This window comes from Cricetulus griseus, chromosome 2 (assembly GCF_003668045.3).
Source record: "Cricetulus griseus strain 17A/GY chromosome 2, alternate assembly CriGri-PICRH-1.0, whole genome shotgun sequence".
Classification (NCBI taxonomy): domain Eukaryota; kingdom Metazoa; phylum Chordata; class Mammalia; order Rodentia; family Cricetidae; genus Cricetulus; species Cricetulus griseus.
The window spans coordinates 380,543,323-380,565,963 of NC_048595.1; the positions used below are offsets into that span (position 1 = coordinate 380,543,323).

Below are 22,641 nucleotides of genomic sequence, written 5' to 3' on the forward strand. Positions count from 1 at the left end.
GTCCTAGCAAGTAGACCCATGGACCCAAATTCTGAAATTCCTTTTTCTTAGTTAAAAAAAAAATCTTGATGTTGTTTTTGAACAAGAGAAAAAAACATATTAGTAATTATTGCACAAAATAACTACAAGTGTTCAAGTTGTCCTTGGGAACATGGGCCCAGAAGAAGGAGATGGCTGAGTTTTAATCAGGGCTCCATGGAGCAAGCAGGTGATGGGACAGGAACATTGCTGAGGGGGAAGGGACTTCGGGTGGGTGAGGAAGTCCTGAGGAGAACCTGCCAGCTCAGGATGAGAAGCGATCCCAAGCACCAAGCATGTACGCCCCACACAGGGTGCACGCCTCCACCCTCACAGTGAGCCACGTGCTAGGAAACTCAGTTTCCACATGGCCGTGGACAGTGCCCAGATCTACAAGTGCTCACACAGACTCAGTGAGGCTTCCAAGAGTTTTTCACACTAGAAAATACTTGTGCTTTAGGGACAGACGATGTCCCCAAGCTGAAGTACACTGCTGCAGACAATCAATCCCATGTTGAGGATGAGGGCAAGCAGAAACCCCACTAGGGAGACCCAACCCTAGGGAACTTTGTCCCATGGTACTGAGGGACCCAGGACAAATCCTCACAGAAGCTGCCCTTGGGATGCCTGCCATCCCCATTGGCCTTGTGGGTGATTCCTCTTCTTGTCTCCCTTCTGTTTCCTCCAAGATGGGGGAACCACACAGGGTACCTGCAGGGGCAGTATGGCAGTTGCAGTACCTACTTACCAATGCATGTCCGGCCATCCGCATGTAGGGCGTACTTCTGGTGGCAGCCACACATGGGGCCTGTGTCTGTGTCCTCGCAGCTGTGCTGACAGCCTCCATTTCCATAGTTACAGGTTACTAGTTAGTCCCAAAGTGTACACACGTGTGTATAAATAGAACAACAACAGAAATGGTTAGTTTGCTGGAATTGGTTCTTTTCTTGGGGGTGGGGTGGGGGAAGCAAGAACATGAGGCGGCCAGGGAAGAGTCCTTTGAGGACCAAGGGCAGCAGACACGAATCTCTACACTTGAGCCCCTCCAGGACGCCAGATAGAAATCGTAGTCCCTAGAGGCAGGCTCAAGAGTGGATTCTGAGCCTCACATTGCATGAAGAGAGGTGGAGGGTGGGGGGAGAGGCTAGACACACATGCATGACACTTTAACCCCATCAGTCCCATTGGGACACATGCCTGTTTACACCAAGATATACAGGGTCCACTGTGGGCGAAATGGCAGCCACGGTTGAAGTGACATTCACTCTCTCTCTCTCTCTCTCTCTCTCTCTCTCTCTCTCTCTCTCTCTCTCTCTCTCTTTTTTTTTGTTTTTATTTTTTTGAGACAGGGTCTCTCTGTGTAGCCCTGGCTATCCTGGAACTCACTCCATAGACCAGGCTGGCCTTGAACTCACAGAGATCCACCTGCCTCTGCCTCCCAAATGCTGGGATTAAAGGTGTGTGCCACCACCGCTCAATGACATTCATTTTCTTGGTTCTTGCACAGCTCCATCCATTGCCTGCGTCTTGGCACATGTGAAGGGATGTTCCCATGGACACTACTCTCTGTGGGTCCTAGTTGTGAGCTATCTCAGCACTGGTCCCTCACAGCGCTGACCATGGAGCTCAGCAATACCCAGACAGAGAGAACTTAAGCAAGTTAATGCCATCTGGGATGTATGCTGAGAACAACGTACATTGTGTGTTTGGTGATGCCAATGGCTGGAGGATCTAGGGCCCTTCAACCCAGACACTCCATAGAAGCAGCAGCGACCTGCATCCATGGGAAAGGATTGAGCAAGGAGCCAGTCTGAAGCAGGAAAATGATGTTCAAGTTTGTTTACATGAAGATGGTCCATGGCCACTGTATAGGCAGAGGGAGACTGCTAGAAGAGAATGAGGATCTGAGTCAGCTCTCTTGCAGTGGCTCTTGGAGACTCTACTTTATCATGCAATGAGCTGGTAGCCAAGATAGTTGTCACCTGAATGCTCAGACAGCATGTCTTCATGGAGACCTTGACTGGTTGTCCATACTCTATCTACACACATTATTTACTTATGAAACATCAGTCTAGGCAGGCATGGTTAGAGGAGCACCAAATTCAAGCTCTGAGAGTTTGAATTAATCATGCCCTACTAAGCAGATCCATTCAGACAGCTGGCAAGGGAGGGGAATCATTGGAGGTGAGGATAGGATGAGAATGACTGATGGGTGGGCTCTGTCTGGCATCTCACATACTGTCTTCAGCAGCCAGGGATTCTTTGCAGCATTTACCTCTTGACCCAACTTCCAGGGAAATTAGACAGCCCACAGGCTCTCCTCTATGAAGTCTGTCATTTTATGTTCAGGGATGGTGGTGATAGGCAGCAAGCTGGTGTTCCCCAGGCTAGTGTTTCCTCTTGGGGACAGAAACCCAGGGTTCAGGAGCAGGGCCTGCATAGGTCCCAGGGGATGGGTCAGTCCTCATCTGGGTTTTATCTTCTTTCTTTCTTTCTTTCTTTCTTTCTTTCTTTCTTTCTTTCTGGTACAAAGAATTCTCTTCAGAGGGAGCACAGGGGCATCTTGGGAAAAAAAGGCTGTGAGAATGCCACAGACAATTCCTCCCACACTCTGCATACTGGGCTCTGGGAAGACCAAGATGGATAAAGGAATATCCTCATTCCTGGGAAGGGCCCTAGACTCTGACGGGATGGGGGATTGGGGTGTGGAGCCCTGAAGCCTCTCCCTACCAGTCTTGAGGTTGCTTGGCTAACCTGGGTTCCCAACCAACTCTAGAGTCCAAGGTTCCTAAATACAAATGAGCTTGGGGTCCATGTGGGTCTTCCCTGTCCTTTGCGCTGATTCTCACCTTCTACCTTGTTTGAGGCAGGGGTCTCTTCTTGTTTACTACTCTGTACACCAGGCTAGCTGACCTGAAAGTTTCTAGCCATTCTTCTGTCTCCATCTCCAATCTCAATACAGAAACACCAGGGATGACAGACAGACACACACTATTGGGTCTAGGTTTACATGGATGGGATTGGTCTAAGTCATCTTTAACCGTGCCTCGCAAAACACAGGAGGAACTAAAGCCAGACTTCCTGAGTACCACCTTCCAGGAAGGCTATAGGGCTTTTCCCAACTTCTTGGCCTAGGACATAGAATTAGGCTTTCTATACCTTGTCAGGCTATGGATCCATGGACAAGCAAATGTCCCTAGGCTGGGCTTAGCCCTTTCCTGAGTCCATGGTGACTAAGGTAGGGGGTCTTAGTTTTCTTCAGACTCTGGCTTGTCCCATTTCCTTCTAGTCAAGCTAGATACCCAGAGGAGTTTTGTGGGCAGACCTTCCTGTGTGGCACTTGTCCCAGATGGCTTATAGTGGTAAACTGATCCAGTGAGGCCACTGGTAGCCCTCTCTCTCCTGTCTGTAGGGAACAAGTCTTTGGAGATTATGCTTGCCTGTAGCCTGTGCCTGTTCCTGTCCTTGCTTGGCATGAGGGCTGGGAGAGTTGGAGTTAGCCCCATCTGCTTTGAAAGTGGCCAGGTAGCAAGTGTTTTCACTGAAGTTGGAAGAATCCATCAGTGGGGCCAGGCCAGGGTGTAGGCTATCTCTGTTGTGCCTTGGTGACAGCCAACATGCATGTCTTTGCTCTTCCATGGAAAAGACCCGGCAATAATGAGAAACATTATTAGAAACAGGCCCATATCTTGACCACAGCCAGATGTTGTAGAATGTTATCCTTGAACACAACAGCAATTGCCATCAGATCAGATACATGCAATTCTGCCCAGCTGTGGTCCATGGTAGTGAAAGAATATATAGAATGTGGAAGGTTAACCGATGGGGTGGGAGATCCTGTCTGCAGCTGTGTTGAAGGCATCATCCATGCTGGCATGAGACTTTCTGGTTGCTTCGAGGTCATTCATACTTTGTAAATAAGCCCAGTAAACTTATTGGTTTCCCAAGTTGGACTTGGGTGAAATCATACTCTGGTCTGTTACTATCTAGGGTGAGCAGGCACTTATTCACATCTCCCAAGGAAAATTCCATAAAACACTAGGATGAAGAAAGTGCCTCCACTTTGGGAGATGGGTAGATATCATAGAGGGTTGGAGCATGAGCCCCCTGGGGACAACAACAGGTGCTCATGGATCCCCAGAGCCTTGGCAACTGTTCAGGAAGGTGAGCTGAGAGTCACAGTGGCTGGGGATGGTGGGCCAGCTGTCTTCTCTCCACAATGGACACTGGGGGACACTGAGGCCTTTATAGTGGAGTCAGTCAACTCCCACAGGAGCTCAGGCAGGCGGGAGCACATCCTTCAAGAGTCAGAAGAAGCAGGCTCCTCTGGCATGTGCTTCTACATTACAGTGTGAGGCCAATGAAGCCATGGTTCAGCTGAGTTGGAAGTATTTATACTGAAGTTCCCTCAGTTCTTGGCAGACCCACAACAAACAAAACTCAGCCTGGTGTCCCCATGACCAGTGAGCAGAGCCTGCATCCTGTTGCCTTCTCACAAAGCAGTTGGCAGGGTGTGTTGAGCTTGATGATCTGAAAGCCTTTGAGTATCTTAAGTTCTGTTTCCTTTCCAAATTCCATTTCCACTCATTAGCTGGATGCCCATGATAAGAGGTTGGACTGGGAATGGATGTGATAGAACACACCTTTAATCCTAGCCCTTTGGGAGGCAGATACAGGTTTATCTCTGTGATTTCCAGGTCTGCCTGGTCTACATAGAAAGTTCCAGGACACAGTGAAACCCTCTCCCAGTGCCCCAAATAAAAAGAGGCCACACTATGTTGAGTCCTGGGGTAGATCTCTTCCAGGCAAGCAAGCAGGCCTTGAAATGGTACCTCTGGCCTGCTGCCTTCTGCAGACCAGATGAGGGGCTCATGATTCGTACTCAGCCCTACAGAGGTTATTGAATTCTGCCTTTTAATTTTTTTTTTTTTTTTTTTGGAGACAGGGTCTCATTGTAGCACAGGCTGGCCTCAAACTGTCTACATAGCTGAGGTTGACTTTGAACTCCTCCTCCTGTTTCAACCTCCCAAGTGCTATAATTACAGGTGTGGACATCACACCTGGTTTATGGAGTGCTGGGGATAGAACCCAGGGCTTTGTTCCAGGCAAGTGCTCTTTTACCTCAACTGTATCCTCACCTGGGTTCTGACCTTTGAACCTGGAAAAATGTCAGTACTGGGTTCACTCCCTCCCATCCACCCTCCTCCAATCCACTCTCTTTGCTTCTTTATAACTCTTCTATCATCTAGGGCTTGTCAGGCTGACAGAGAAAGTGCAGCTTTTAGACCTCCATCTCCACTGGAGTTGTGTTCAGGGCTCTACAGATGGTCCAAGCCAGTGCCTGGGGCTGTGTTAATGGTGTCATACCAGGTATAGAAAACCTCAAGCTGGGAGGTCATGACCCATCCCTCCAGCTTTCCCAATGCTCTCAGCAGACCCTGTCCTCCCCCAACCCCAGGGTGCTGAGATCCCTCCCTCACCAATGTGCAGCACCCTGGACAGACCCACCGCCAAGCAATGGTGGGAGGCGCACGGGGTGTCTGACCCATTTGCCTCCATCTACCTACATGTGCAGTCCTTCTGGTTTTGGGCAAGGTCAAAGCCGGGCCTGCAGTCACAGGCTACCCCACCTTTGGGCGTCTCCCGGCAGATGTGGGCACAGCCATGGTCTTTGTTCATGCAGTTCATCCCCTCTGGGAAGAGAGACAGACAAGACAGAGGTTGGAGCCCAGTGAGAATGGAAGAGAGAAGAAAACCTCAGGCTGTAGAGAGGTGACTAGTAAGGTGTCCCAATCCAGTGGTGGGTGTGTTTAGTCAGCTGCTGCAGGCATCACTCCCATGTACACATGATTCTACCTCAGTGCCTGGGCCCTGAAGGAACAGTCTAAATGACATCGGCATGGCTCCTGCCTGACATCACCTTGAAGGGTTATCCGTGTAGCACTGCCTCCAGTCAGGGCTATTTGGATTCTCTCATTAGCTCCAGGGTGCTATTATATCCACTCAGTAAACTATTTCCTCCCCGTTTGCCTGGAGTGGCTTGAACCTCCTTCTGATGACTCCAGTTGATGTTTATCTTCTTGGTGATTTGTGAGGAGTTTCCAGAATTTATGAGGTCAGGGGTCAAGTGAGAGGCTGTAGGTCACAAGTCCATCAAGAGGCCACAGGCAGATCAAAGGGTAGAGAGCCACTGTGTGCTGCACACTAGCTCTGGAATCTGATGCCACCTCCATCTGAAAGAGCATGACAAGTGAAGCTGTCTGGGAGAGGGGAAGAAACCCCTGAGGTGGTAGCCACATGAGATGGACCATCTTCCTCAGGGGCCACACTGGATCCTCGTTCTAGGGGCAGAGAGTGTAACTGTGACCCTGTGTGCTGTATACATGGGCCCTCAGTAACTAACACAGGGCATGTTTAAAAGGATAAGTCTATGGCAGTTATAATATAGACCAAAAATGTCTTGGGCCGGCAGGAAAGAAAGAAAAGGCTGTCTAAAGTGAATGAAGGCCCACCTGACCCTGCTCTTCTTATCCCCACACCCTTTGATTTGCTCACTAAATTCATACCAATGCAGAGCATCACCAGCTGACCTACGACAGACAGGCAAAGCACCCAGTGCACCGAAGGAAGCACCATCACCCCTCTCCTTTCAATTTCCAACAGCACCTGAGCCTGATAGCAGCAACGGAGGTGCGATGAACACTGTCCAGTGGTCACCAGGAGGGACCTACTTCTGTACCAACACCTCAGCTGGTTACCAGTAACCAGGGTTGCTCCTGAGCCAATATGAGTCTGCCCTGGCACCAGGCATGCAGCTTCATTCACAGAGAACCTGTGAAGTCAAGAGGAGGTGGGCATGAATCTGGCTTCCCCGTAAGCAGTGTGCCTTGGAGACTATTGTTTCACTGCTCAGAGCCTCACCTGTAAACATGCATGAGACCCTCAGCCTTGAGGATTAGATGTAAACGTTCCCTGAAGCCAGAGCCAGGAAGATGAGAGGTTCTTGGCATGCATTCAACAGGCCTCTGTGGACCCTGGCTTCTGATGGCAGGGCCTGTTGCTGCAGATCTGAGGGAAGAAACTTCCCAGTGGGTCCTGGCTGGTAACGCACTCTTCAGAGCTTCCTTGGCTATCCAAACCCACTTAGTTTCCTGCCCATTTTTCTGGGACCCGCTGCCTATCAAGAGTCTAACTACCAAGTAGCCTCGTGGGATCAGAATGGGAACTGGCAGTGGGCAGCTCAAAGCCTAGGTCACACTTCACTCCCTACTTCATGTGTCTGTGTCTGTGGTTCTCCAGTGTTTCAGCTGTGATCCAACCTTTGGTACCCTGCTCCCATGCACATTCTTTCAAGGTCCACAATCCCACACTGTCTGTTGTATCCCTTGGCTTCTTCCTGGTTCCGTTCTCTTGTCTTCTATGAATGACTTCCTAAGTCCATCTCTGATTCCATCAATTCTCCTGACCCCCCAGGCTATCTTCCAGGCTACACTGATTTCCCAGAGCTGTCCCACACTGCCCCCAATCAATGCTGTAACACACTTGCTTTATCTTCCAAGGCATGGAAGAGCCCATGTGTCCTGTTTAGCTCAGCTTGTGTGAGGTGAAGAAACAGAGATTGAATTTCCATTTCTAGTCAAAGAATTGCAACTCTGAGAAGCCTTGCATACTATCAGACAGCCAGGAATTCACCTCCACAGAGCTGATGCATCCCTGAATCCTGGACCACAGACTCCCAAGCTTTAGAAACTGCTACCCCTTCTCCTCTGAGGATCTGTTAGCACCAAGTCTTTCCTTTTGAGTGTCCAGACTTCATTCATGAGCCAAGGGGTCATACCGTGGAGAGGAGAGGCTCTGGGGGAGTGGTCCAGCACCATGGTGACTGCAGCAGCCAATGGTCAGCAGTGAGGCTGCAGAAAGGGAATAGGCAGCCACAGAGCTGATCCCAACACCAAACAATCCAATTAAAAAGTGGGGTACAGAACTAAATAGACAATTCTCAATAGAGGAATCTAAAATGGCTGAAAGACACATAAGAAAGTGTTCAACATCCTTAGCCATCAGGGAAATGCAAATCAAAACAACTCTGAGATACCATCTTACTCCTGTCAGAATGGCTAAAATCAAAAACACCAATGACAGTTTATGCTGGAGAGGATGTAACACTCCTCCACTGCTGGTGGGAGTGCCAATTTGTACAACCACTTTGGAAATCAAGAAAATGGGAATGAGTCTACCACAAGATCCAGCAATCCTACTCCTAGGCATATACCCAAAAGAAGCACATTCATGCAACAAGGAATTCAACAATGTTCATAGCAGCACTATCTGTAATAGCGAGAAAATGGAAGCAGCCTAGATGTCCCTCAACTGAAGAATGGATGGAGAAAATGTGGTACATTTACACAATGGAGTACTACTCAGCAGAAAAAAAACCAATGGAATCTTGAAATTTGCAGGAAAATGGAACTCGAAGAAACCATTCTGAGCAAGGTAACCCAATCACAAAAAGACAAACATGATATGCACTCACTCATATGTGGATTTTAGACATACAGTAAGGGATTACCATCCTACAATCCACTCTGCCGGAGAACCTAGTAAACAAGGAAGACCCTAAAAGAGACAAATTTTGTTCCCTGGAGAAGGGGAAAGGGTCACCATCCCCTGAGCAAATTGAGAACATGGGAAGAGTGGGGAGGAAGCTACGAGAGTGAGAAGGGAAGGAAAGAAAGGATGCAGAGGTCATGAGGAAGCAGAAATTTTGAGTCAGGTATAGATTAGAAGAAAGGACATATGATAGGTAGGATTTTAGTTGGGGGGGTGGTAGAGGAGGAAGGGAGGGAGAAGGGAACTGGGATCGTCATGTAATTCAATCTTGTTTGTAATTCAAATATATAAAAAATAAAAAAAAGAGTGCAGCCAGAAGAGTCCTAAAATTTCTCTTAGTCTGCTCCACAACCATGGTGGTGGTGGTGGTGGTGGTAGTGTGTGTGTGTGTGTGTGTGTATGTGTGTATGTGTGTGTGTAAGGCCTCTATCCCCTACTGTAATTGTGAGGCAGAGTCAAGGCTCCTGAGTGTAGCCTCCCATCTCAGGCTCCCATACCAAGCCCTCTACAAGGTTGCTGTAGCCTCGATTCTTCTCTGTCAGGATCCAGAGAGGTCTGCTTCCCGCAAAAGGTGGGGACAGGCTGAGGACAGCTGAACTCAGGTCCTTTCTATGTTCCTAACAGTTGTAAGCTTTGATGTATTTAAAAGTAACAGCTTAAAACGTATCACAGGCAAACATAATGATTTTCACCAAAAACCATATTTTCTAAAACAAGGAGAATGTGGGCTCGAGAGGCATGCCCTTGCAGTTGACATGCAAGTTGCTAGGCCCAGCCACTCTTGTCTCATGAGTGTGGTTTGCACTCTGGATTGAAAGCTTCTCCCCAGCCTCTGTGGCCTCTGCCAGGCTACTCTGGCAACTTTTGGCTGCAGATGGTTTCCTTCATTAACCTGTGCACGTATCAAACACGGACCTTAGTCACTCATGCTGAGACCCGGCATGCTCAGTCCCAGGTCCAGGGCCCAGCTGGGGTGGCACAGCATGGCTTCTGTGACTCAGAACTGCAGGCCTTGCTTCTTCTCTGTCCTCCTGCAGATCTCTGCCTGGACCATGCCTGCTCCTGAGAGGGTTTCAAACTACAAGCTTTCCAGCACACCTCCCTAGGTGTAGGCATGGGGACCACATGTGCCAAGTTCAGAGAAAGCTTACTTGTTTCCCTTCATGGAGGAACTAAAAGAATTTCAGCTGTTCCCGGATGTCCTGGTTTTCACATGCCTGGTGCCTGCTAGCTCAGGCTGCCCGCCAGGTCGAAGCTAATCTGATCTGATCCATCCAAATCCAATTATGCCCTGTAAACTTGGGCTGAGTGTCTCCTCGGTGCTAGGCCAGGCAGGGCACAATGGCGAGACGAGGCCCTTAGCTGCCACGTCGATTGTCAGGTCTGTAATGGGACTACCTACCACATATGACTGTGGCAGCTTTCCTCACTTCTGAGACCCAGCTTCATCTGTTGGGCAGAATGAGACGGCCCTGGGTTCTGCTTCCAAGGTGGAACAAGTGACAACAAAGCTGTCTTTGGACCTCAACCCAGCAGGAGGGAGCCATGGAAGGCCGTCACCAGAGGGGTTACGTGCATGTGCTGGGGGACCTCTGCCTGCTTTAGAGGGACAGGGTTTCAAGCAGGAACAAGGGAAAAGCTGTCATAGTACCACGAGAGAAATGGAATCAGTTGGAAGGGCGGAGGCTTTTTTTGGACACCTTTTATAGCCTCCTCCTGCTAGAATTTTCTGGAAGATGGGACATGTGGACTGAAGCCCTCACCAAATTCCATTTGTTCTTGACAAGTCTGAGAGGAGGGTATGCCTGCTTTACAGACCACTCAGGGAAGTAGGGCAGCGTGGTGGAAGTTGTGTCTGGCCACACCTGGTTAAGTACCTCTTTCCATTGCCTTCCCTGGATCCTTTGACAGGCTCTATGGTGCCTTCCTACCAGGGCTTCTTCCCATAGGCCAGCTCTCAGCCTAGGAGATGGTCTCATGTGTGTGGAGATATGATGCCCACATTAGTGTGTATGCCACATTCCCTCAACACAGGTCTGGCACCCTGCTCCAGTAAGAGTTGGAATATGTACCTCCCAAGGGTCAGTGCTATGACGACTTCATCAATAATACTACTTTCTGAGTTCTTGTCCCTCAAACACAGAAGAGAACAATGGCCTTGCTTCACTCCCCAACCCCCTCCAACTACGAAAGCTGCGACCTTAGGTGGCTCCCATAGCCCATAACTTCCCCAGCCGATCAGGGGAAAACAACCCTAGCTTATGCACTTGGAAATAACCACAGAGAAGCCACATGAAGGGAAGTACAAGACTGAGCTGGGGAAGAAAGGCTAATGAGGACCCCTGGGGTGCATGCCTGGGCTCAAATTTTGTGCTAACTTACAAATATGTCATCTTCTCAACTCTCCAGATCAACCTTAGAGGGATGTAAACCTGGGTACCACATGCCCTTCTGAGACACACAGGCTGATAATTGGGTTAGGGTGAAGGGCTGGATCATGGGATAATACAGAAGCCAAAAGAGACGGCAGCCACTCTGGGCTGCCCAGCTTGCCCTGGGTGAGGACAAGCAGAGCCACTTACTCCATCCACATGGGCATTTTGTACAACAACTCCCTTGAGACTAAGTGCTAGGAAAACCACCGCCCCAGCAGTAGGGCTGCTGCGGCTCGTGAGAGGTAGGGGCACTTGCCACAGGTCTCCACTGGCCACTCTCATGCTCACCCCTCATCCCGCCAGCCTGGTCCCTAAATGGCAGCTTTGGTCCTTTAAGAGACTCCCTTCCCTCCCCCGTTTTCCTTCTTTCCTCCCCTCTGTTTCATTTGGAACATACAGGAGAAAGAGATTCAACCCCCAACTCTCCCCCCACCCCACCCACCCCAGGCCTCTCAGGGTCTTGGGTCCCAGCTATGTATGTGACCAGGCACAGAGGCTGACTTACTGTCCCTCCTGCCTGTGAAGCACCGTGCTTCTCCCCCAGGGCTCAGTGATTACCCCCCTCACCACACACATACCAAAGCCTCACAAGGACAACCCCTGGGTTCTTTGGGGTATTGATCTGCCCCCTCAGTGGTCACTACCCTCTGAGACTGTGTCTGGCCCTTGCTGCGCTGGATGAGACCCCAGGGGAAGTGCTTGCAGTCTGGACAGTTCAGCACCCCCCAGATGGTGCCTTGGCCTGCCCCATCACCCAGACTCTGGGAAAGCTGCTTCAAAGAAATGGCACTCTTCACAGATAGGAGGACAGATCTGACGTGTTTGCAGACAGTGTGGACAAGTGTGTGCAGAGTTACCAAGGAGGATGTGTGGCAGAGGTGGGCACTGTGATTCCACACCTCACTGCAGCCTCCTCTAGTGTGTTCTTAGGACTTGTGAATGCAAAGCCTTCAAACCCTTTTCTTTTAAGAGTGCTGGGTGGTGGTGGTGCACACCATTAATTCTAGCAGTCGGGAGGCAGAGGCAGGAGGATCTCTGTGAATTTCAGGCCAGCCTGCTCTACAAAACTACACAGAGAACCCTATCTCGAAAAACCAAGAGAGAGAGAGAGAGAGAGAGAGAGAGAGAGAGGAGAGAGAGAGTGCTGAAGGGCATGAAGAGTGGCCCTTTGGGGCCGCCTGCCTGTCAGCCCTTGGAGAGGCAGGGCCTCTCTTTCTTCCTCCTCACCTTTTGAAGTTCTTAGGCTGATCACTAGGTGTCACCACAACCAAGTTGAAGCCTCTCCAAGGACCCAGAGGCGGCTTTGGAGGTCTGGCTGGAAGATGGACTGAGAACTAATATGGGTTGGCCTTCTGCCCAGTGGGCCACGAGTCACTCTCCAGCAAATAGCCACATGGCACACGCAGCTAGACTGGGTTTCAGATAAACGGTCTTCCTAATTGTATGTCCCAAATGTGGCATGGGTCTTTTTTTTTTTTTTTTTTTTTTTTTTTTTTTTTTTTTTCGAGACAGGGTTTCTCTGTGTAGCTTTGGAGCCTACCCTGGCACTCTCTCTGGAGACCAGGCTGGCCTCAAACTCACAGAGATCTGCCTGCCTCTGCCTCCCGAGTGCTGAGCACGGGTCATTTTTATGTGCAAAACAGTAAACCCTCTGTGTTTTAACTCACTAACCTTATCCCTTCCCACAGGAAATCACATGGTGGACAGGTTGTCTCATGCCATGATTAGTTGGCCCCAGACCTGATGCAGAAAGACCCCAGGCTGCTAGCTGTGGATCTCCTCCTCCTCAGAGCATCTGTGTTCTACCAGACCCTTCAAGGACAGCAGGCACTCAAACCACCTGGAGAGCCTCTCTGTGTCCCCAAGGACACTCCCACTATTTAGTCTAGTCTAAGGTAGTACTTAGTAAACGTAGGCGTTCACGTGCGGTGTCATGCAGAGGAGGAGTGGGATGGGTGGAGAGGGATGGGCAGGGGTGGAAGGTGGGATAAGAATCCAGAAGTGTTTCCTGGAGGAGCCGGCTTATATGAGAAAGGCCAGGCCAATGAGGCCGAGGGGCTGTTGTACTTGTGATTGATGAGCCCCCACTGGAGTGGTCTGGAGGGGTTGGAAGATCATCTGACCTGATGGCCGCAGTGTCGGTGTAAGTTCTGGCTGAACCACAGACCTATGGGGAAGTAGATGCTGGGTGTCCCTGGGTGGCCTCTCTAGGCTGTGCTCTGTCCAGCACAGGGACAGGAAAGTGCTTTATAAATCAAAGCCTTGTAGCCCAGACGTCTGAGAAGGCTCTCAAAAGAGCAATGGTCAGAGCAGACAGGAGCTCCAGACAGAGGGAGCAGTGTGAGGAGATGGGGACATAGAGTGGTGGGATTTTGCAGGGGTGGATTTGTGACAAGGATGGGCTGTGGAGATCTGAGTTAGAACCCTGTGGGAGAGCTGTGGGAAGGTCAAGTGAGGAAAGACAAGGCCATGGGCTGAGTGCATGAAGGCTGAGGGAGGTCAGCAGCCAGCAGCCCTGACCTGGGTAGAGAGCAGCAAGCATGGCAAGGTTGGGGTTCTCTGTGTCTCAGAGGGCCTGGGCTGACCAGTACCCTCTGTTCTTGCTCCTCTGTCTACCTCTTTGTTCAGGTATGTGGTCAAGCTGTCAGACCTGAGTTCAGAGCCCACCTCTGCTAATTTTCTATAGACAGAACTCTGTATCCCACCAATGGGATAACAGTACCACAGATGACACTCAGGAACCATGTAAATCCAGGCCCAGTGCCAGACCCAGTCATCCTCAGCCATGAAGATTTATGGCTGTATAGGACGCATGTGCTGGTGATATGGTACTGCGGAGGCCAGGGATGGACACTTCCTGAGGGACACAGCTTGTTCACACAACCTCGTTCTCATCCTTACCAACAATTCTGGCACATGCTTCACTTCCACAGCAAGAAACTAAGGCTGGCAGACTTATCACTGAGAAGAGATCTAGGGCCAGGTGGATGGTCTGTCTCTTGTCTTGGTATCCTCTGAGCTGTGGCTCACCTTCTACCCTTCACTATCCATTCCTGTAGACCCCAAGGACCGACAGCTTTGCAGAAAGATCCCCTGCCAGCATTGAGAAGTCAGCCCTGTGGTGCCCTTGGCGCCGGCTTGAGGCCAGGCCAGGAGAAGTACATGAAGCTGGCTTACCAGCCAAAGGAGTTGTTTATGGGGTGGGAGGCTCATAAAAAATAATGGCATGGATTTATTGTCCCCGCCTTGAGGGCCATTGCAGACCGCACAGGGCCAGGCTAGGCCTCTTCCAGTAGCACCATAAATCTCCATGCTAAGTGCCAGGGATGTCCTACCCACCTGGTCTATCACCGACAAGGAAGTTCAAGGAGCCTGCAACTATATGGCCTGTTCCACCCCCCATAGTCAGTGATGGAAGGCCTTAAAACAGGGCAGGTTTGACCCTGGCCCTGCAGGAGCTACAGTGGGGACCCTGGAGTGCAGGCCTGGCTTGCTTCCCAAGATGTGAGAGTCATATATGGAGACTTACTGACAGGGGCCCAACAGCCGTGTACACTCACAGGATGCTAAGCCATGACTTGGCTGGGGACTCTTGTGAGGGACACAGGGGCTCTGTTTGTGGGCTTGTTTATTGGAATTTGGAGGTGGGAAAGAGAAAAAGTTGGCTATGGTACCAGAAATTTAGCCTTCCTCATCCTTATCCCCCTCCCCCCCCAAACACACACACACACACATAGCATGGCATGGGAAGGGAAGCCATTTTTCACCAAGCTCATGGTAGCACTTATCTGAGGTACTTCACAGGGTGGCTGTGAGCATCAGGGCAATCCCCAGTGGAATGCCATTGTAACACTTGAGGAACTGGAGCTGGGCCTGGCAAGGGCTCATATTGCTGAGGTGGAATTAGAAAGGTTAAGTGTCCAGTCTGCCTTCAGGACAAGGTTAAATGAAAGCAAGAGAGGCTGAGCTGAAGACAAAGATGGGAGAATGAAGGGCCAGCCTGGGGAGAAGGCAGCACGGGGGCCATGGATAGAGTTAGAGTTGGGATATTATCTCAGAGGCTGTGTTTGGGGCAATTCCTGACCCAAACTCCTATACTCTGAACCCCTCAGGTAGCTTCTGCCAAGCAGCTCCCAGCCAGACTTAACTCCACTGTGAGTTAAGTGTGCTCAGTGGACAGTGTGCTCAGATCCCAGAAGTGGGGTGAGCTTGGTTTTTCTCGCCACTCTGACCATGGCCAACTCTGGAGGGTATGCCAGGCAGGGCCTTGCTTCCATGCCTCAGGAGTCTGGATATTGGTTAGAAGGAGACATTTCATTCCTCATCCTAGAAGGTAGGAAGCATGTGGTGTCCAATTCAAAAGCCACACTGAAACGGAATCCAAATACAACACAATACAAATAAGACACGTGGTACCTTTATGAATAATTAGGCTGGTAGGACTCAGGAGTGAGGTTAATGCCCTTAAAAATAGCTACAGGCAGGGCTGAAGAGATGGCTCAGGGGTTAAGAGCATTGGTTACTCTTACAGAGGAACTGGGTTCAATTCCTAGTACCTACATGGCAGCTCACAACTATCTATAACTCCAGTTCCAGGGGTTCCAACACCCTCACACAGACATGCAGGCAAAACATCAATGCACATAAATAAAAATAAATTATAAAAAAGGTACAGGCAATAGCTAGGCCCTTTGTCCCCTGCCTTTTGTTACATCTGAACACCGAAAGAGGCAAGCTCTGTGAAGCAGAGAAGTCCTTACCAGACCTGGAATATTCTGGAGTCTAGTCCTTCAAATTCATAGCCCCCAGAACAAAAAAGAAATAACCCTGAGCAGTTATAACAGCAAGAAGGGACCAAAAAAGCTCACAATCTTCTCTGCTATGAACAGACTGAGTGAGCAAATGAGTATTGAGTTCTCCCAAGCTTCACCCCGACACCTCATGCTCCATATGTGTGATGCTCCTGCCTCTGTGCTTGGTCTTGGATCTGCTTCTCCTGCAGCCTATGGTTTGTGGAGGATGTACCCAGGTAAAAGAGGGGTCCCTCTTAAGTGTCACACATAGAAGTGGGATGGAGAAACTAGCGTGTGGGGTCACTAAAGTGTCAACCAGATGACAAACAGAGTCTTGCTGCCTCTGGCTCCTGAGAACCCACATGGGGAGGTCTGAGACTCCACAGTGTCCTAGGATCCTGACCTTCAGTGGGATCCCAAAGTCTCATGATTTCCCTCCTTCATTCAGACCTTTTCAGACCTCAGCAGAGGCTGGGCCCAAACCAGCCACTCAGGAGATGGAGGACACTGTACACACCATTCTTGAAGACCCTTAATCACACACCAAGTCAGATTCTTATGGGACTTGACATTTTCAGCTTCTAAAAATGTAGGAAATTGGTTGTCATGTGTAAGGCCATATCTAGAAAAAAAAAAGTAGACTGACCTGTCACTCAGGCACCACTGATGCCCAGGTTTCTGGGCTGTAAAGAGAACAAAACTCAACCTTGTTCAGAAGCACCCGCCACTGAAATATTCAGCACCTATGTGATGTGAGTAACAGGCCAGTCCGAAGTGCAAACCCAAGGGAGACAGGCTGTCTCCAGAGTCTGCTGGCCCCATCTCACACCTGCCTTAGCTACCCTGTCACATTCTCTTCAGCCACTCTCTGGTTACCTCCCCCTAAGTATCCTGTCACTTCCCCATCAGTCCCTTGCCTGTCACCTCTTCCTCTGTCATGTTCTCCTCAGACATCCTGTCACGTTTCCCAGCTACCATCTTCCTGTTACATCTCTCTCAGCCTTTCTTTTAACAACTTCCCTTCAGCTACTCTGTTATATTCCCCTTAAACACTCTGTCACACTTCTATCAGACATCTTCCTGTCACTTTCTCTTCTTACATTGTCACCTCCTCTCACTATTCTCCTGTCACCTTCTCCTCTGCTATCCTGCTATTGTCTCCACAATGTCTGTCACTTTCCCGTCAGCCACCTTCTTGTCTCCTCTCCCTAATTCAGCCATTTTCTTGTCATCTTCCCCATTAGTCACTTGTCACGTTCTCCTCAGCCATCCTGCCATCTCCTCCTCAGCCACCCTCTGTCACCTCCTCAGCCATCTTCCTGTCACTTCTTTATTAATCATCCCCTATTAACTCTCTCCACCTGCCTCTTGTCACCCCCTCTCATCTCCCCATCACCTTTCCCTCAGCTACCCTCAGACAGCCTGCCAGTTTCCCCTCAGCCATCTTCCTGTCACCTTCCCTTCAGCCATCTTCATATTATCTTTCAGCCATCTTCCTGTCATGTTCCCCTTAGACCCTCCATCCCCCCACCATGTTTTTCCTGTCACCTTTCCTTTAGCCATACTCTTGTCACTTTCCTGTCAGGCATTCTGTCACACCCTTTCCCCAGTCATTTCCCTTTCACCTTCCCCTCAGTCATCCTATCAACATCCTCTCAACTACCCTCCTGCCACTTTCCCCAAGTCATCCTGCTCATTCATGTACCTGTGGGATGTCTGGGAGTGTGAAAGCCCAACTACCAGCTTGCTTTGTCTCCATGTCCTACTCAAGATGGATGGTGATCTTTCACTAGAAACGTGGCTCCTACATTCACTTCTCAAGACTGAGTTAGCAAAATCCAAACTCCTTATTAAACACAGTTTCTTGTCTCCCTTTGTTCTGCCAGTTTGGAGGGTGGGGCTGCACCTTCTTTTTAGGCTCCTGGGGCCACCCTCTCCAATAGGCATTGAACCCTGCAGTAGGGATCTTAGGTGTTAAAGAACACTGGGGAATGGTAAGAGGCCATGATGGATAATGGAGCCGCCACTGCTGCTGGACCTACCAGGGTGGAAAAGGATGAAAGCCCTGGGGCAAGGGAGGCCGAGGACTCGCAGTCTAGACCAGGCTGGAGGCAACTCAAAAGTGGTCATGCAGAGAAGAGTCAGGCCCAGGGCAGGGCGAGAGCAATGCCCTCCAGTGAGGCTACATGGTGCACACATTAGGCTAAACACTGGTACCCACTCTGCCAGGCTCCTCTTGGTCAGATGGCACTGGAGGACAAGGTGTCTGAGGACCCTCCTTGACACTCTTCCAGAAAAATGACAGAGAAACCCGTGTAACACGATAGCCAGTGAATCTGATGCTTTATCTTCAGAGCACTACCCGAGGCTGTTTTTCAGGCTCAGCTGCTATTAGTCCAAGGCCAGATGACCCTGCTAGGCCCTTGTTATCTCATTCCCACCACAAACTCCTGCTCTCCCCAGATTCCTTCCTTACCCCATCCATACCTGGTAAGTCCTCAGTCCATGCACAAAGCGTATCCCTTCTCCAGTTAGCTACCATCTCTCAGAGGCTTCTCTTGCCCCTCACTCCATAGGTCCCCAGTGCCCTCGGATCTATTCTCTGGCCATATGCCAACCAATCAGTATATCACACCCACACCTGCACACATCTAGCTACAGTTCCAACATTGGCTGCTATCATGTTGGGTAAAGAAATGATTCCTCTCTTTTAATCTTCATTGCTTTTCCCTAAAAGAGAAGTGGGGAACCATCGGCGAAATGCCAAGGTGGCAGTCATGACTTGAACTCAGACCCCTTGGGTTCTAGTCTTTTCACTACTCCAAAGGGCCAGGACCCTTGGACCCAGTATTTACATGAGTCTGAGCTTCCAACCCTGTCTGTGCAATGGAGTGACTAGTGTCCATCTCATTAGGCCCAAGGACAACATTGGCAGTGCCATCTCAAGGCTAAGGTGAAAGGAAGGACCACTGGAGTCGTCTTGGTTTCCCTGGATGACCTGGTAAACACCCACTGCTCTGCTACAGTTACAATAGTGATTCCTTCCATTCTTAAAAGCCACAGCTTGGATACTAAATGACAAGAGTCCTTCCTTCTAAGTCATTCTTCTGGTGTGTCAGTGCCTGGCAGAGAGTATAGCTCTTCTTCTCCTTCTTCTCCTTCTCCTTCTTCTCCTTCTCCCTCTCCCTCTCCCTCTTCCTCTTTTGGTTTTTTGACACAAGTTTTCTTCTTGTAGCTCTGTAGACCAGGTTGGCCTAGAACTCAGAGAGATCTGCCTGCCTCTGCCTCCTGAGTGCTGGGATTAAAGGCATGCCCCACCACTGCCCGGCAAGTATAGCTGTTCTTAAAAGGCAAATTCTTCTTTATTACGTGTGTGTGTGTGTGTGTGTGTGTGTGTGTGTGTGTGTGTGTGTGTGTGTGTTTGTGTGTGTGTGTGTGTGTACATATGCCACAGCATATGTGTGGAGGTCAAAGGCCAACTCATGGGAGTCTGTTCTCTCCTTCCACTTTGTGGGTCCCAGGAGTCTGTTTCAGGTCATCAGGTGGGCTCTGTGGTAGGAACCTTTACCTGCTGAGCTATCTTGAAATGCAAATTCTTGAATGGTGATGTTGATTCAAATCTGCACTAACCAAAAGGCACAGAAACACACACACACACACACACACACACACACACACACACACACACACACACACTGTCAGTGTTCTCTTCCTGGCTTGCTAATTAAACTCTAAGATACTGCCTTTGGGGAAAACTTCGGTACCTCCACCTCCAACACTTTTTTTTTTTTTTTTTTTTTGCTTTTATGAACCTAGAATGATTTTTTTAAAAAAAGTTGTTAAAATCCCTATTATTTCATCTCAAGTTATATTGGGGGTATTTACTTTTCCAAAGTTCCAGATAAAATAAACAGATTCCCAAATGCTTCTGGTGTGGTTTAATAAGCACAACAACCAAATGTAATTTAACCCAAGGTCATTTTCACACAACCTGACCCTCCGGAGAGACACAACTGTATCCAGAATCTGTGAGCCTGGTCAGACGATTCCAGAACTCACAGTGCCTTCTAAACAAGCAGGGAGTCTCTCAGACTCTGACCTGGACTCTTATATGACTGAAATCATGGCTGCTGATCCTTAGAGCTAGACCTGCTGCATGTCAGTGGCACGTGATGGCAAGCAACAACAGCATCAAAAGGTACTTGTTCACTCGATACCTAGAGGTTTGGAAGCATTCACCTTGGGGACAAATAGAAATACATACTTTCTATCTATAGTAGGGGCAGCTGTCTGTATAACTGAGTTCATAGAAAAAACTGCAAACTGTAGAGGGAAGCGGGGATAGTCAGCTCAGGATAAAAGAGGAGGGAAGTGTTATGAGGTAGCTCAGAAAAATCCTGCCACAAAATGGTTTTGGAGGCCCAATGGTCACCTAAAACTGCAGGTAGTGTAAGGTGGGGAGGGGTGTCTGCTACACCAGGACTCTATTGGTCACCCATCAGGTGAGAAAAACAAATCATCAGAATCCCCAAGGCACTTGTCCCAGCTCATAGTCATAGAGGATTTCACCGTCAATCTTATTCTAGACTGAGAAAAAAAAATCACATGGCCCCAACCTAGGATCTGAGGCACCAGGCTTGTGAACTACTAACTGGATCAGTAAGTGGAGAAATGAGAGGGTCACCTTTCTTCACACAGCATGCAGTCCTTGGCCTTAGGAGGCCCTTTCAGATCCAGCCACTATTGGTTAGACTGGAGGAAATAACACTTTCCCGAGGAAAAGGGAAAATCATCCAGGAAGACATATCTTCTTGGAACATGAACTTGATACACTTGAAGGATTGGAAGGGCAGGAGTGGGAGAGGTAAAAAGCTCAGTGTGCTAGCTTCTGGGTAGCCAGGTGTGTGGCTGGCCTACTGTAGCAAAGGCTGGGTTGAGTCTGGAGTGGTCCTTGGGCTGAGGACGAGAGGAGGAGTTGTTAGCACTTGGGCAGGAGGCTGAGCAGTGTTGGGCTTGTGGGCTGTCAGGGCACCAAAGCTAGTACCAGGAAGTACTAAGCAGAGGGACTAGCTAGATTTCAACAGCTCCAGGGTCCCTTTCCCATCCAGTATAGCCTGATCATTGCCCTGTGTCAAGACAAGCCATGCCAGAGTTCTGGGGACCAGAAGGACTTAACTGTCTACATGCTATACCACTAGGGCAGATTTTACACTTGGGTGGTCAAAGCATTTTCCCTAAGGGCTATTTTTTTTAATAGCCAAAGGACCTAAAGGGGCAGAAATGACAGCAGAGGCCCCAGGGGATCTGAAGCCAAGAACCTAATGGCTCCCAATCCAGCCTGGGCCTGATCCATGAGCCTCAGGCGAGAGTTTATGCTGGCGCCTGTGAAGCCAGGCTACTCAGAAGTGCTGAGCTGCGGAGAGGCCTCCTTTCTGGGCCAGGAGCCCAGACTGACCTTGGCCTGCCCCTCGAATGCATGTAATCAAAACCAGTCTGTGCTTTGGGTGGGTGGGTAGGGGGAGTCCAGAGATCTGGAGAGGAATTAGCCAGTCAGGTGACATGAGGTATCCATCTGCCTTACCAGAAGCCACAGATTCAGAGGTCGCCTGGGAGGCAAGGAGCTCTATCCTAGCACTTACAGTCAGGTTCTGAGTTTTGAGCAGTTAAGGCTCATCACTGTGACTGATGCTATAGTGTGCACTTGTGACAAACACAGACTATGTATGCCTCAGGAGGTAGGCTACCTAACTGCCAAGTACCTTATGTCCTGTCTTCTCCAAGGCAATGTGTAACTTTCCTCCAATATGGAAGCATGGACAGTGCTGCTGTTTGCCCTGCAAGATGGGCTTCAAGAAGTTCCCCATGAGATTTTGGATTGGCTACATGGCCCAGATTTAAAAATTCAGAGATTCCACTCAAAATTCCCAATAGGAAAAGGAGACCCTCTTTCATCCACATGTCAGTCAATACAGACTGGGGATGAAGTACTACACCTGCATTTTGACCAAATCTGTATTCCTAGTTTTGTAAAAATCTGGGGGAGCTTTTGGGTGGGATGGACTGTGTTCAAGGCTATACCCAATACAAGCCAGCACACAAATCTTTCACTTCCTGCCTCTAGAGTTCCTAAGTCCCCCTAAAAATTATCTGTCACCCCCGCTCCCTAGCACCTGTATTCTATGACTACTCTCTTCAGGATATACAAACCCCTCACTATACACCCCCACTCCCCCAGGATCCTTACCATAACTGGGCACTCAGCTCCCAACCTGGGCTCCTCTCCTTTTGCCTATTGTATTCCACCATCCAGTCTTGTTTCTTAAACTTCCAGGCCTTTGTACACACCCTGCCTCGTGAACTGCTTCAGACTTCCACGCGGCTCTTTTTCATCATTTGATTTCAGTACAACCATGGCTTCCACAGAGTCCTTTAGCTGTGGCCACTGTCCCACCACCTGTTTCTTCTCTGACAGACCTTATTACCTGAACAGAACCACGGCAGCGAACATGTCTGGGCTCCAATGCCAACTCTGCTTCCCTAACACGGCTTCCTCCCTTGTCAGTGGAATCACACCCAGCCTCCCATGAACTCTCTGTGGTGGTGGCCTTCAGGCCAGTGCTCTGGCAGCAGCTCCATGCTCGCCCCAGACTGTTACCTCCCCGCACCCATCTTCTGTGGTGAACACAGAAATTTGTAACCTCTCAGCCCAGCAGATGCCAAAAAGGCAGAATGGGCCAGCCACAGCTGTCTTCTTGCATCCTGTCACCCGCCCTTCCTCATACACT

The 22,641-nt window shown here is 49.6% G+C and overlaps 1 protein-coding gene across 3 annotated transcripts in view; it reads right to left on the minus strand.

Moving 5' to 3' along the window:
* Nucleotides 1-22,641, minus strand: part of Scube1 (signal peptide, CUB domain and EGF like domain containing 1) — a 119,302-nt gene that overhangs the window by 46,985 nt on the left and 49,676 nt on the right. For 2 of the 3 annotated variants that reach the window (XM_027396132.2, XM_027396131.2), the window contains exons 5-6: nucleotides 5,586-5,711; nucleotides 767-883 (exon numbers count right to left, since the gene is read on the minus strand). The exons of the other annotated variant lie outside the window; for it this stretch is intronic. In XM_027396132.2, the coding sequence (XP_027251933.1) occupies nucleotides 767-883; nucleotides 5,586-5,711 (243 nt within the window). The remainder of the gene's footprint in view (nucleotides 1-766; nucleotides 884-5,585; nucleotides 5,712-22,641) is intronic. 3 annotated transcript variants of the gene reach the window in all.